A 14436-nucleotide genomic window follows, 5' to 3' on the forward strand; every position below is an offset into this window, starting at 1 on the left:
TAGAAAATATGCCGACACCCTGAATTCACCTGAATTCATTGGAAGGCTTCAGAAAAAGGAGGGTGTGCCTGTCAGGAATAGGGGTGGGGACAATGAGGTGAGGGCTGGGGCTCTTGTTTCTGGTGTGCTCTGGCAGAGGGGCCCAGTGGGTCACGGGGTCACAGGGGGTTGGGGGGGTGCCTTCCCCCCACCCACCTGACTGTGCACCTGACTTAAGCAGAGGTGATGGAATCCCTGGGTGGGCCCCCTCGCTGCGTCCTGCCTGGGCATGGGACCTGGACAGATGCCTTCTCTGGGTCCAGGGCCCCAGGGCACATCTAGGCCAAGCCAGAACCTTAAGGTGAAGTTTGAGCCCACCTGTGGGTTAGGCCCCCCACCATACCCCCTCCTTTCCATCACTTTAGGTCACAGCAGCCTTGTATTGCTCAAGAGTTCCAGCCTGGATCTCCGGCCCCTGTGTGTCCCCACTGCCTAGACAGGGCCTAGATGCGCATTTGCCAAAGCCTGTCTCCATGCCCTGCATGGGAGTGAGGGCTGGGGGGGGGGGGGGGAGATGAGGGGTGAGGGTAGCTCTTGGTGGGGGAACTGTGGGCTTGGGAGGGAAACTCCTCCTGAGCTTGGCTGGCAGTGGGGCCAGGCGAGCTCTCCAACCCTCATCCACCCACAGCTCCAGTCTTTGGCGGCTGGAGCGACCCCCAGGGAGGATGGGGGTGGGAGGCCTGACACCAGCCCAGTACTCATCTGACTTTCATTATGTCTGGCAGCAGCTTGGGCTTTGTGTGCTGGGAGGGTCTGGCCTGCGTGCTCACAGGGGCCGGGCAGGTTCCTGGCCTGGGTGGGGCAGGCCTTTGCTTCATCTCTTCCTCTCTCTCAGTCCATCTGCATCCCAGAGGAAAGGAGCCCTACCCCAGCCCTGGGGTCTGCCTTCCCCGCACCTCCCCCTCCCCTCCACCCCTCCCCCTTCCCAGCTCCCTCCCTCTCCCGGCCTCAGCACTGAGATCCAGGCCACAGCCGCTGCTGTTTAGAAATCAAAGGGAAGCTTCTGGCTGGGGGCAGGAAAACCAGGGTCCTGGCAGGAGAGGAGGCCACTGCCGGAAACCAAACACAATGACCATTTACCATGGGCTGAAGGGAGGGGGGCTGGGGAAGTCCCTGTCCCTCCTGCCAACCCCCCCCCCCCCATCCTGGAGCTGATTTCCTGGTCTCTGTAGCATGCCAGAGCTCAAGCGGCCCAGCTCATGGTCCTTGTCCTGTCTGGAAACCACCAGACAGTTTCTGGCTGCCCCTCGCCCCCGTGCCCATTTCCCCACCACGCCTCGACCCAGTCCTTCCCTCTCTGAGCTGCCAGATGTCCTTGCACATCTGGGCGTCCGCTCATCACCTTGATCCAAGTCACCGCAGACCCAGCTTGGCCTGAGGGGTTCTGTGCTTTTCTGGAATTCACCTAGCCTGTGCCCTTGTCTCTGAGCAGCCTACTGCCTTGGCCAGGCTGGAGGAGGTCCCGTTGGGAGCATCTCCTGGTTATAGGCACCGCCCCTCACTCCAGCTGGCTTTGACCAGCCCTGCAGAGTAGTTGTCAATCGCACTTTACAGTAGATGGGAGGTCAGAGAAGTGAAGTCTCTGATCTTAATGTACGCAGAGCTAAGGTGCCCCCAGGATTTGAATGTGGGCTCTTCTTTATTGGGTGCCTACTGTATGCAAAAGCCCACTGCAGGGATCAGAGAAGGATAGGGCAGCGTGTACTGTCGAGGCAGTTTTAAATGCATGAAGGAGGACAGGGGAACAGAACCAGGCCTGGGCAGCCCAGAAGCCCCCGGTCAAGTGAAGGGTAGGGAGGCCAAAGTCCTCAGGGTCAGAGGACACTGGGGAGAGCTTCTAGGAAGGAGCAAGCCCACCGCTGGACCGCAGAGGTTTAGAAACAGCAGACGTGAGCCAGTGCTTTGTGGGAGGCCCTGTACTGAGTAATTTGCGTGCAGTCTTGTCTCTTTGCTGGCGGGACTACAGATTTCCCATTTCACAGATGAATCCCCTGAGGCTAGATTGCACAAACTCACCCAGCTAGTAAGTGGCAGAGACAGGACTCAGACCCCCCCAGAACCCCCCACCGTGTGAGACCTCAAGGCCTGATCACAGTCTGGATGGAATGGAATGAGGGCTTCTCTGTTCTTTGGGTAGAAATGAATGGGAGAGTCCCATCGTGTGCCCCTCCCCACCCCGCCTCCTTCTTGGTCATCTGGTGTCTCCACACTTTGTATAGCTCTTCAGTTTAACCTTCAGGGCTGATTTGCCTTTGACACTGGAGGCCCTGGAGGCATAGCCTTGTGAGGGGTCTTTATCTATCTGCATACTGTAATCAGTGAGGAGGCCACTGCAGGCCTCAGGGCCTGTGGAGTTCTGGGGGCAGCTGACTACCACCTGCTGGGCTCCCACAGACCCTGGGGGTCCCCTCTTGCTTTACTCCCCAGGGGTCCTGGGAGAAGAGGAAGGGGAGGCAGGCTGGCTCATACCGGGCCCTCCTTCCTTCTCTAGGTAGGAGACATTTAAGCATGCCAGCTGTCTCCCAGGAGCAGCAGGGGTGGTAGGACACAGGCTTGGGTGCCTGCTCCCAGGCAGGGCTCAGTTCCATCCTCAACCTGGAAGCTGGGCCTCTGTTTCCAGGCCCTGTCTTCACTGCCGGGAGGAGGAGTTGGACTAATTACGCACGGGCCCTGGGCAGCCTCTGACAAGCCAGTGGGGGTGCTCTCAGGACACCGTGCCCAGGAGTCAGGACTGGCTCCCAAGGGCTGCTAGCCAGCCACCCAGATGGCTCCTAGGGCATGACACCGTGTGGTGGCCACTCTGTCCTGGGCTCAGGCTTCTAGCCTCCGGGGCTCAGAGACGCAGTGTTCCTGGACACGCAGCCCTAGTGAAGCGACTCTGGCGGCCCGCAGCTGGGAGGAAGCACATGACAACTAGAGGATTGCTTGGTGAGCAGGGCAGGGGCACACAGCTCAAGGGCCTGCATTTGGGGAGCTCTCGGGTGTGGGTGTTGCCTCCGCACTCCGGGGACCATCAGATGCTCAGACGGACTGTGCATTCGGAACCATGGGGCGGGGTTGTGCACACTGGTTGGGCCAAGAGCTGGGGCTCTGAGGGCAGAGAGCTGCAGGGATATGCCAGCTTGGCCCCTTGCAGCGTTAGACACCTTTCTCCCACTCCCGAGCCTCAGTTTCCTCATCTATAAAATGGGCCTGATACCAGTTCTTCCCCAGGGTTCAGGTGAGGCCTGAGTGAGAGCAGCAGCCTGACAGGCAGTCCCCATAGTGTCTGGCACAGTGTCAGAGCCAGGCAGGTGGCGGCTGTCATGATTGTGTTGTCTGACCAGGTACCAGGGCAGTGCCCGTGCCCTGGGCTTTGGGGTTTTGCTGCCCTGCTGCCCCACACCATTGGCGTGGTGCTTCCCAGGCCTGGGTCCTATGGCTGACCTGTAGGCCCACAGGAAGAACCCCAGCAAACCACCCACCATGCCCAACCAGGGGTGTCACCTGAGGAAGGCCTTCTCAGCCCTGGACTCTGCTCTGAGGTCGTGAATGTGGCAGCCACAGAAGAGCAAGACAGCAGGCAGGCCTAGACAGGAGATTCATAGGTGGGAGATTCATAGGCCATGGTTAAAACCCCTGCCTTGACTGCCACTCCCTGGCTCCTGACCTGAGTGAGCTCCCCACCCAGCTCTTCCCTCAACTATCAAGTCAGGTGTTGGAGGATTAAATGTGATAAGTGTGTAAAAAGCCTGGTACCCAGGAAGTGCCCATAGACATGGGACACTGTGGTTGGTGGTAGACGCTTGTGGTTGTGGCTCTTGGGGCTGGACCTTCACCTGGCCCTGCCCGGCACCCCCTTGGGACTGGACCACCCTCCTCAGCTGTCACCAGCTACACTCCTTCAAAGGCTTGATCTGTGGTGGCCTGACAGCCAGGAGCCCACCCTGGATGGACAAGGGAACAGGTGGTGGGCAGGGCCAGTGTGGAGGTCCCATCACACCTCCCCACCTGAGAAATCTATCCTTCTTCCTCTTAACATGGTAATGAGTAACTGGGTTCCGGCTAGTGGAGAGGGTTTGTGGGGACAGCTTCTTTGGGGGCTCACCAAGGCTGGTCGCTAAACTCTAGTTTCTGGGGTCACCAAGCTCCCTGGTTGCCCTGGCAACCAGGAACCTGCAGGTCCCCAGCCACGGCTGCCCCTGTGGGCTGCAATGTGCGGGGGTCCTGAGTACAGCCCACCTCCATCTGGGGCTGTCCTGGGGTCCCCACTGGGTCCCGTCTGTGTCCACAGGCCACAGGGCTTTTTCTTCTCTTCTACTTGTTTGGAGCTTATGGGCTGAGAGATGAACCAGAACTTGGACTAGAAAAATCCTGGATTCTCTCCTCGGCCCAGACCCTCTGCCTTGCTCTCTCCACTCTGCACCCGCATGCAGGATGCCACATTTAAACTGTCCCCAGAGTCCAGGAGGGCTGATCAGGCCTTCTAATCCATCTCCTGCATTTGAGCAAAACGCCAGAAAGTCTGAAAGCTGCAAGGCTGGCTCAGGCAGTTTTAGAACTCCTGCCCTTTCTGTACGGACTGGCCTTCCTGGAATCTCCCACAGGGGCCCTCAGGGGCCCCCACTCCCCACCCTACCAGGTGTCCATCAGAAGCTCCTAGGGGCTGTGGTCAGCAGATGGTGCCCAACACCTTTTGTTCTGGCTTCCTGGGTGCCCTCACGTGCTAGGTGCTGAGCTGGGCATTCTGTGTGCCTTCTCTGGACCCCCACTGTTGGCCTGTAGAGAGCTGCTGCTCTTCCCATCTCACAGGTGAGCTCCCTGAGGCCAGGGGCAGAGAGGCTGGCAAAGCTGGAAGTCAGAGCTCTTCATGAGAGACACAGTCCTGAGGTCTGGTAGGCCCTGGGGGGCCTCATGTGCCCAGGGCTGCAGGGTGCTGACCAGTATCCAGGGGAGGGCCTGGGGTGGCCTCTGGACCGTGGCTCAGCAGGATACAGTAAGGACCCCGTTTCATGCATGTGGAAGCCCTATGATCGGAGCCACCCCCGCCCTGCCCGAGTGGAAGCGGGTCTCCACATGTGGCCCGAAGAGGAGACAGGAGGACATGCTGGTACAAGATCCAGCGCTTCCTCTCCGTGTGCCTTGGCCCTGGACCAGGTCTCCTTAGGAGGAGCCAGTCCGCAGGGGAGGCACCTGTGGGTCCGGAGGCCCCTTATGGCCCCTCATTATAGGCACCCAAGGAGAGCAAAGGGGTGATCAGTGTGAAGGTGCCATCTCCATGTGCACAAGCACGAGCCACCTTCCGGAAGAGATGGCAAGCCTGGGGAAAAGCCAGCAGGTCCCCTCAGATTTATCCCAAAATAGGAGGTGGGATGGGCCCTGGCAACCCCATTATTCTCCATCGAGGGAACAGGGCCTGGCCTGCAGTCATCTGGGGACAGGCATCCTGCTGGCCTGTCACCCTGAGAAGGCTGATCAGGTGACACTGGGGCTGCTTCTCCTCCTTGTCCCTGGGGCTCTGGGCTGCACTCAGAGGGACAGCAGAATATGGGGCACCTAGGTGCCCATTTTGCTGGCTTCTGCTTACCAGGGCCTGGACACCGCTCTACCCTCACTCCCCTTGACCCAAGCTGTGGAAGGCCAGGCTGCGTGTGAGGCACAGCTGCCAGCTGGGTGCCAGGGCCCTGGGGACCTGGCATCCCTGTGGCATTCTATTCCCCCTAGAAGCCTGCAGGGGCCTTCCCTCAGGACATCTGCTGTTTGGTAGGCCACTCCCATCGTCCCCCAGGAGCCCCAGGCCCTGCTGCTGGGCCTGGGTGCACTCTGCCCAGAGGGTGGCCTGGAGGGTCCTGAGGGGCAGATGCCAGGCCAATGGCTGCTTCCCTGCTCTGTCCCTGGATGGAGGTAGGAGCAGGAAACAAATGCCCCACTCTGCCACTTGCTGCCCGGGCCCGGGAGCAGTTTGCTTTAGAGCCTGCTCCTGTGTCATCTCTCAGGAGGTGGTTTAAATGCCGCCCGCCCACAGCATTGCTCTGAGGCTCTGCTTTTGTTCCTCTGGCAGCAGCGGTGTGAAGGAGCCAGAGTAGCTCCCCATCTGTGTGACAGGGCAGTGAGTCCCGGGTCCCAGCCAGTGTGGCTCCTGGCATCCCGCCCCACCTCCCACCCCCCTTCCAAGGCCGGCAGAAGGGGGCCCCTGGGAGGTGGGGGAGGGGCTCAAGGACCATGTGATGCGCAGGCCAGCTGCTCTGCCAGTGAGGCCCATGGCTCACTGGAGGCCCCACCCCCCCACCCCACCCCTCCCCCGCTATCTGGATCTGCCAGGGCACAGCAGCCACCTGCCTGCAGCCCCCGCCATGGCTGGCCTGGCCCAGGGGCCTTGATGGAGCCCCACTAAGGAGCCAGGTGCCATGTGGAGGTCAAGTCCAGGGCCCTCTGGCAGGGCCGGTCCTGCGTGGGGAAGCCTCCAGACCCCTGCCAGCAACCCGGGTGTTCCTCCCAGCTGGGCCACATATGGCTAAGAAAACCCTGGAGAAAGGGCAGGCCCTTCCAGCCGAGCCTCTCGGCCTCTGCAGGAAGTGGCCACGGACCCCTGAGGACCTGCCAGGGTGCTGGGGCCCCCGCCCAGCAGGAGGACAGCTGGTCTCTGAGGCCTGTCTCCTCTGTGGGCTCTTCCAGATGGAGGAGGGAACGTGAGCATACGTCTCAGCTTTTCTGCTTCAGGAGGGGTTTCCTCTCCTCGCTGGAGGGGTTGGACCTCCACAAGCCTGGGTTATTTAAGGGGTGTGGGTGTGGGTGGTGCCGCTCAGGGGGACCTCTGCCTGTGGGTTCCCTGCTAACTTCCCAGAAACAGGCTGGCTCTCCTTTTCCGGAGAGAATGTGATGGCAGCGGCTTCCCCGTTGGTCCAGTGCCCAGTGTGGGAGGGCAGCCACAGGTCAAAGGAAGTGGCCCTGCAGAGGGCAGCTGGCCTCGCGCGGCCCACACGGGTGGGCAGGAGGTGAGAGGCCCAGGCACCCCTTGCTGGCCGCAGGGGTGCAGTAGGGGCCCCGCTAAGGCCCAGGGCTCCAGGGAAGGATGTGGGTGGGCTGAGTCAGCACTTTTTTCCCAGTCTTCTGTAAGCTCCACGCCTGCCTTGGGTTAGGGCAGTGAGCCGCGGTCCCAACCACTGGTACAGACCCTGCAGTCGATGGCCCTCTGCCAGCTGGCACCTCCCAGCTCTTTCCTAAACTCAGAGGCCCCTCTCCCCATGGCAGGCTCACCCTTCCTGGGACAGAGACCTATGGGCAAGGGGGCTGCAGAGCCCAGGGCCACATGGCTCAGTGGCCTCAGCCAGCCAGGGCCTGATGGTCACAGCCCCCGGGCCAGCCTGCCCGGCGGGAGGAGTCACTACATCATAAAACAAGGGCCTTTCCTTGCTGCTGTGGGCCCAGGGAGCAGCCAGATGATCCCCCCCTTCCTGTCCCAGCCAAAGCCCCGTGATTTCGGGTCCTGTGAAACCCCAGTCATCTGCCCAGATGCCTGCACTGTCACTTTATCACCCTGTCCCCGTGCACGTGATGACACACAGGGAACTGGGAACTCCTCTGTTGCCCAAGAAGGCACAAGGGCATGAATGAGCAGAAAGGGAAGGAAGTGGCCTCAGATGTGGCTGTTGGGGATACCCAGCATCTGCTCCAGATCCATGATGCTGACTCCAGGGCTGCGCCGGGAGGAGCTGCCCCCACCTGTGGGTCAGCTGGGGTGGGGGCAGGATGGGCCAAGGAGGGAGGAGGAGGGCCACGCAGGAGGCGCCATGTCAGGGCCCTGGGGTCCTGGCTTTGCCGTTTAGCCACAGTGGCATGACTTAGGCCCTTCTCTCAGCCTCCATGTGCTCATCTGAAATGACTGAAAACCAATACCCATCTTGGGGGTGGGGGGGGTGACCCCACCTGGGTGTGAGCAGGTTGCTGGGGGCTTCGGGAGCCTGAGGGGCTCATCTTGTTCACAGCTAGCTTGTGAGGGGGTGGGACGGGGAGTGCTTGCCCCAAGGTGACTCCCGCCAGGGGGCCTGTGTGGACAGGGCACCTCAGCTGGGGAGGGAGGCCCCAGGAGGCAGCCCCTGATGCCCCTGCCCGGCGGCCGGGCACTATCTCTGCAGAGCTGCACACAGGAGATCGGCGAGGAGCTGGTCAACGGGGTCATCTACTCCATCTCCCTGCGGAAAGTGCAGGCACACCACAGCGCCAACAAGGGCCAGCGCTGGCTGGGGGTGAGTGCGCCCGGGCACGCCCCGGCTTCCAGGCTCTGGCTGCTGTGCTGGGCTCCCTCCCAGAGCCTTCTCCACTGAGGGTTCCTCATCCGGCTCCCAAAGGAACCTGCCCCTCCCCACGGTCCAGCCCTGGGCTTGGCCAGGAGCAAAGTCACTCTGCACCGGGGTGCCTGGTCGGCTCAGTTGGTTAAGTGTCCAACTCTTGATATTGGCTCAGATGGTGATTTCAGGGTTGTGAGATCAAGACCAGTGTCTGCCCTGTGCTGGGTGTGGAGCCTGCTTACGATTCTTCTCCCTCTCCTTCTGCCTCTCCCCACTGTTTGCTCCCTCCCTCCGCCTCTCTCTCAAAAAAAAAAAAAGAAAGAAAGAAAGAAAAAAGGTCAGTCGGCACATATTTGTATGAACATCAAAAAAGACACTTTTCTACTGTTTCCCCTTCACATTGGGCCCCAGGTGATTTTGGATTTTGCCTCAGTCTGATCCTGCCCTCCGCTGTCTCAGGTAGTAGCTAGCAGTCAGCGCCTGCCTCCCTGCACACCTGCAAGCCTTCCACGTCACCACACTTAAAAGGGCTAGTTTTACTCCCAAGGGGCCGAGGCTCAGGCTCCTATATAATTTACTGCTTCCTGGAGCACAGCCATGTGACCCCTCCAGGTCAGGGGCAGGGCCTGACTCCACTAGCTGCGGAACATTCCAGAAGGGAGGCAAGTTGTCACAGCGATTCGGCCTTTCAGTGCTGAGGGCCTTGACTTGATTCCTTGCTGCAGCCATTCCCCGGTGCTGCACTGAGCATCCCGTGTATCTTCCCAGAAGAAGAGTCCGTTTTCTCGTCTCTAGAATGGGCATGTTTTTCCAGGACTCATGGGGGCAGTGCTCTTCCACTGAGGTGCTGTCATTCAGTCCAGCCCACAGACTGACCTGGAACGGTCGTGTTTGTGTTTTTTGTGATTCCCCATCTCAAATTCCACTTCCAAAGCTGAGCTTGTTTTCCTGCTGGGGGCACGCACGTCTCCTCTTTGGCCACACACGGGGCACCTGGGGCTTTGTCTGAGCTCTGGTCTGCCACCCTCCTGTCAGTCCCTGGTGCCACCACTGACCATACACCCCTCCTTTGTCCCCACTCCAGTGTGAGAACGAGTCGGCCCTGCACCTGTATGAGACCTGCAAGGTGCGAACGGTGAAGGCAGGCACGCTGGAGAAGCTGGTGGAACACTTGGTACCTGCCTTCCAGGGCAGCGACCTCTCCTACGTCACTATCTTCCTGTGCACCTACCGAGCCTTCACCACCACCCAGCAGGTCCTGGACCTTCTGTTCAAAAGGTGAGCAGGGCCTCTGTGCCCTACAGCACCTCCCCACTCAACACTTGGCTGTGTGTCTTTGGTTTGGCACTTGCCGTCTCTGAGCCTCGGATATCTTGTGTGGACCCTGTGTGCCATGAGGCCTGAGCCCCCACACAGAGGGTTCTGGTCTGACCTTTGGGACAAGTACCCCACAGTGCTGACCCTATGGCCAGCCCATGGAGAGGGGGGTCCTGGGGCTGAGGTGGGTCCTCTCCACCCCGGAGAAGCTCTCTGCCTCAGGCCCCGGATCCTGTGTCGGGGCAAAGCCACTCTCCTCACAGTCTAGCTGTGAGGAGGTCGCAGATTCCATCCGGGGCCCCATCCTGGGTGTTGCCAGAGCAGGGAGCCCTGGGGGCTGGCAGGGGGCCCCAGACCCACTCAGCCACTTGGAAGCTGCTGGGTGGGCTTCATTCAGTCGCCAAATGGACATGAAGCCCCTTCAGGACACTGTGCATGATTCAGTGTCCGCGGCAGACACAACTCCCTGGGCTCCGGGCTCCCGCTCTAGTCGGGGGAGTCAGCTGGTAACCCTAGACATCATAGCAGGTACGGTAGATGTGACGCCCTCACGGCCTCCTCTAGATACGGATGCATTCTCCCTTATTCTGATGAAGACGGTGGACCCCAGGACCAGTTAAAAAAGTGAGTGGACTTTGGGTCTGATGGGAGGGCCCCGTCTCCCAGGTGGGGGACATGCGGGGCTTTGGGGTGGCAGGGGTGCTGGGCCGAGCCTGGCCCCCCATATCCTGTGATTCCTGCTGCAGGGCAGAGGTGTGGGGGCCTCCTGCAGGAGCACAGGAGTCAGCACCCCCAGTCCACCCTCCTGGCATCTCCAGTGCAGAGGGGGGACTCAGACAGGGGAGGGGGGTCTGCTCCCCTGAGACAGGCAGGGGCGCTCACACCATGGATGGAGGGCTCCCCGCTGTGGGGACATCCAGCCCCACCTGCTGCCCAGACTTGCCCCTACCTGGGTGGCCTTGGGGGTGGGCTGGGGTGGGCCCGGCGTCGGGCTGGACCATCCCCAGGGGCTCAGGGGTCTGTGTGGGAGGAAGGGCCAGGCTCCTGAGCTGCTGTCTGCCCTCCTGCCTCTAGTGCCATCTCCTCCATTCTGGGCACCTGGCTGGACCAGTATTCGGAAGACTTTTGTCAGCCCCCAGACTTTCCCTGCCTTAAGCAGCTGGTGGCCTATGTGCAGCTCAACATGCCCGGCTCCGACCTGGAGCGCCGTGCCCACCTTCTTTTGGCCCAGTTGGAGCATTCAGAACTCACTGAAGCCGAGCCTGAGGGTGAGAAGCTGGGGCAGGGTGTCTGTGGGTGTCTGGGCATGGGTGGGTACTGGGCCCCACAGGGAGGAGCCCCCAGAGGCTGGGGTGGGGCCAGGAGCCAAGATTGGGCTCAGAGCACCCAGCTGGGGGACAGCATTGCGGGGACACCACGGTAGGGGTTCTTGACTGTGGCTCCCCTGGGAGATTCAGAGACATGTTCTGTTTCTGCAAAGACACATGGAGACTTCTCTCCTCCTCTAGCTCTGTCGCCAGCTCCAATGCCAGTTCTAAAAACAGCTCCAGAACTAGAGCCAGCTTTAGCACCACCTCTCGTGCCCGCTCCAGAGCTACAGTCAGCTCCAGCACCAGCTCCAGCACCAGCCCCAGCCCCAGCTCTAGAGCGACAGTCAGCTCCAGCACCAGCTCCAGAGCTAGAACCAGCACCAGCTCCAGAGCTAGAACCAGCTCCAGCTCTAGAGCTAGAACCAGCTCTAGCACCAGCTCCAGAGCTAGAACCAGCTCTAGCACCAGCTCCAGAGCTAGAACCAGCTCTGTCACAAACTCTAGAGCTAGAGCCAGCTCCTGCACCCGAGCCTCCCTGGCCTTCGCCTGTGGCTGCAGAAAATGGCCTGAATGAGAAGCCTCATGTCTTGACCTTCCCTCCTGACCTGGTGGCGGAGCAGTTTACACTGATGGATGCGGTGAGCTCCTTTCCTGGGCAGGGCAGGCAGGGTACCTTCCCCTGGCATCCGGTCCATTCCCTGCCATTCCCTGGTCCAGAACTGATGTCGGGGTCCATGTCCCAGTTCCACCAGGATTCAGCGTGTGGTCTCTGGACTGTGGACATATAGATGGGACTCTTCCCAGCCCAACCCTCCACACAGGGACTGCGGATTACAGGAGGCAAGACAGTTGAAGGCTGGGTAGGGAAAGGAATGGAGCTCACTGAGGTGCATCCAGCTCCACGGGTCGCCCTCCAATCTCCCTGAGGCCTCATCATCCTCAGCACTTATGAGGCACCTGCTGTGTACTAGCTTATGGCAGACAGCGGAGCCCATAGGCATAGCAGCCACAGCGAGTGCGCATCTGGATGGGGGTGCAGGAGGGGGGCAGACCTGAGACCTGACAGGGAGTGGCAGGTGCCACCCAGTATGCGCAGCTATGAGTGAGCCACCTTCTGTGCTTGCAGTTAGTGAGGATGAGCTGCCAAAAATGCCAAAGCCTCTTTCCTCCAGCGTGTCATCCTGGGTCACTCATGCTGGGCATGCACGGCGGGCAGAGAACAAAGTCCAGGGACCTGCACCATCCCCTCCCCACCCCCGGCCCTGCAAGGCTCAAGCCCTGACCAGGGACCCTGCCAGGGACTGGGGAGGCGTGGTCACTGCCCTGGGCTGTGGCAGAGCCGGGTGACACTCCCCACGATCCCCAGGAGCTGTTCAAGAAGGTGGTGCCCTACCACTGCCTGGGCTCCATCTGGTCCCAGCGGGACAAGAAGGGCAAGGAGCACCTGGCACCCACCGTCCGCGCCACTGTCACACAGTTCAACAGTGTGGCCAACTGTGTCATCACCACCTGCCTGGGGGACCGGAGTGTGACAGCCCGGGACAGGGCCAGGGTAGTGGAGCACTGGATCGAGGTGGCCAGGGTAGGCCTCACAGGGGCCCTGGGAACCCCCTTCTCACTTTATCTGACCCCAGGGCTGTGGTCTGAACTCCAAGGCCCTGCGGAGACCCCAGGCCCGTCCTTCCAAGGGACACGCCAGGCTTGACTCGCACATCCCGCCACCTGGGTGCTCACTCCCCTGTAACCCCCTCCCTTAGGCTGACCCCACATCCTCCTCTCCTGACCAGGCCCAGGGACACCCCGGGGGCTCTGCGGGCAGGCGTCCGTCTTACCGAGGACGGGAGGTCCTGGCTGTAGGGACTGAAGCCATACCTCGGCCCTTCTGTCCCTCCACCAGGAGTGCCGCGTCCTCAAGAACTTCTCGTCACTCTACGCTATCCTGTCAGCCCTACAGAGCAACTCTGTCCACCGGCTGAAGAAGACATGGGAGGAAGTTTCCAGGTGGGCAGGCATCTCTCTGCAGGAGCACCAGGAGGGACCCGGGACCTGCCAGGAGGCTGTGAATTCTGGGGTGGGCCTGCTGGTGGGACCCCAAAGCATCCATTGGCCTCAGGCCAGTAGTTCTGCCTTGGGACTCAGTTATCTGTCCGCTACCGGGTGGAGCCACACTGGAGATTTTCCTGTGTATACTGGTGACAGACACACAGGATCAGGATGACCACACACACGGGGTTCTCCCCACCAGGTCCACAGAGCACTTAGGGCCCCGCAGGACCCTGGGTGCAAACCACCCGTCCAGGCAGTTCGGGTCTATGGGTTCTAGAAACAGTTCAGTGCTCATGCCCATCGTGCCATTCCCAAACCTGTCCTTCCTTCCCTCAGGGACAGTTTCCGAGTCTTCCAGAAGCTGTCAGAGATCTTCTCAGATGAGAACAACTATTCTCTGAGCAGAGAGCTGCTCATCAAGGTAAGGCCCGGCCAGAGGAGGAAAGTTCTCAGTGAAAGTTTGTGTGAAGAACACCAGTCCTGTCTTGTCTGGACTTTGGGGAGAGGAGGATCTTTTTGGTTTGTGGCCATTGTTGGGGGGGGGGCAGTTTGAGGACCAGGAGGCCCTGGCAATGGGTTGATGTGGGAGCAGCTGGGGTATTCCAGAAGGGATGGGTGAGCTGGCAGGATTAGTAGGTTTCCTGCTTCCTCCATGCTGCTGGGTGGATGGGCCAGGGGTGGGAGGCTCCTTCTGTCTACACTGCAGCTCAAGGAGAGGGCAGCCAGCCTGCCTGCCTGCCTGCCCAGGGATGAGGAACCGCAGAGGGAGGCCAAATCCCAAAGGGGCTGACCAGACTTGGAACCAAATGAGCAGCCCCAGGAGGCAGCTCTGGGTGCACTGGGGGATCCTCACTCTGCCCTGGGCCAGACGCCACAGAGGATCCCAGGGAGTCTTGGGCTCTCACCACAGGGCCCCAAATGAGCCGGAAGACCAGTTAGCAGAAGCTGGTCTCCCGCCAGGAGGGACTCTCCTCTGAGTTACTGCCCATCTCGGAAAATGGAGGAATGAGGAGCTTGGGGCCCCTCTGGTCTCAGGACTCATGGGGAGGCAATGAGGTGCAAGGAGAAAAGGAATGCTCAGGAGCTTTGGGCAGAGCCCCCACCTCGGAGTGGGTGAGGGCAGAACAGTGACAGGAACAGACGTGGGATGTTGAGTTCCTGGAGGCCCCCCAGGAGGCCAGGCTGCTGGCCCATGTTCCCACACCCAGTGAGGGCCAGTTGCCACCCTGGTGGTGGCAGAGCATTTGTACCAGTGACCGGGGCCCAGGCTGGGGAGGAGAGGAAGGCCTCACTAACCCTGCCCTCAACCATGGCAGGAAGGGACCTCCAAGTTTGCCACTCTGGAGATGAACCCCAAGAGAGCCCAGAAGCGACCAAAGGAAACGGTGAGCATATGCGAGTCTGGAGAGAGGCAGGGGCCGGCCTCTGGGTGAGGAGAGGAAGGTCACCCCCAGCCC

At 60.7% G+C, this 14436-nt stretch overlaps 1 protein-coding gene across 17 annotated transcripts in view; it reads left to right on the top strand.

Moving 5' to 3' along the window:
* Positions 1-14436, top strand: part of RALGDS (ral guanine nucleotide dissociation stimulator) — a 42902-nt gene that overhangs the window by 21917 nt on the left and 6549 nt on the right. For 8 of the 17 annotated variants that reach the window (XM_072748261.1, XM_072748260.1, XM_072748255.1 and 5 more), the window contains exons 2-10: positions 8154-8264; positions 9391-9584; positions 10152-10247; positions 10698-10891; positions 11132-11571; positions 12300-12515; positions 12831-12934; positions 13316-13400; positions 14296-14364. In XM_072748261.1, coding sequence (XP_072604362.1) covers positions 8154-8264; positions 9391-9584; positions 10152-10247; positions 10698-10891; positions 11132-11571; positions 12300-12515; positions 12831-12934; positions 13316-13400; positions 14296-14364 — 1509 coding nt within the window. Of the gene's footprint in view, positions 1-8153; positions 8265-9390; positions 9585-10148; positions 10248-10697; positions 10892-11131; positions 11572-12299; positions 12516-12830; positions 12935-13315; positions 13401-14295; positions 14365-14436 lie in introns of all 17 variants that reach the window. The other 9 variants (XM_072748263.1, XM_072748257.1, XM_072748256.1 and 6 more) reach the window with 2 other exon arrangements.

This window comes from Vulpes vulpes, chromosome 2 (assembly GCF_048418805.1).
Source record: "Vulpes vulpes isolate BD-2025 chromosome 2, VulVul3, whole genome shotgun sequence".
NCBI lineage: Eukaryota > Metazoa > Chordata > Mammalia > Carnivora > Canidae > Vulpes > Vulpes vulpes.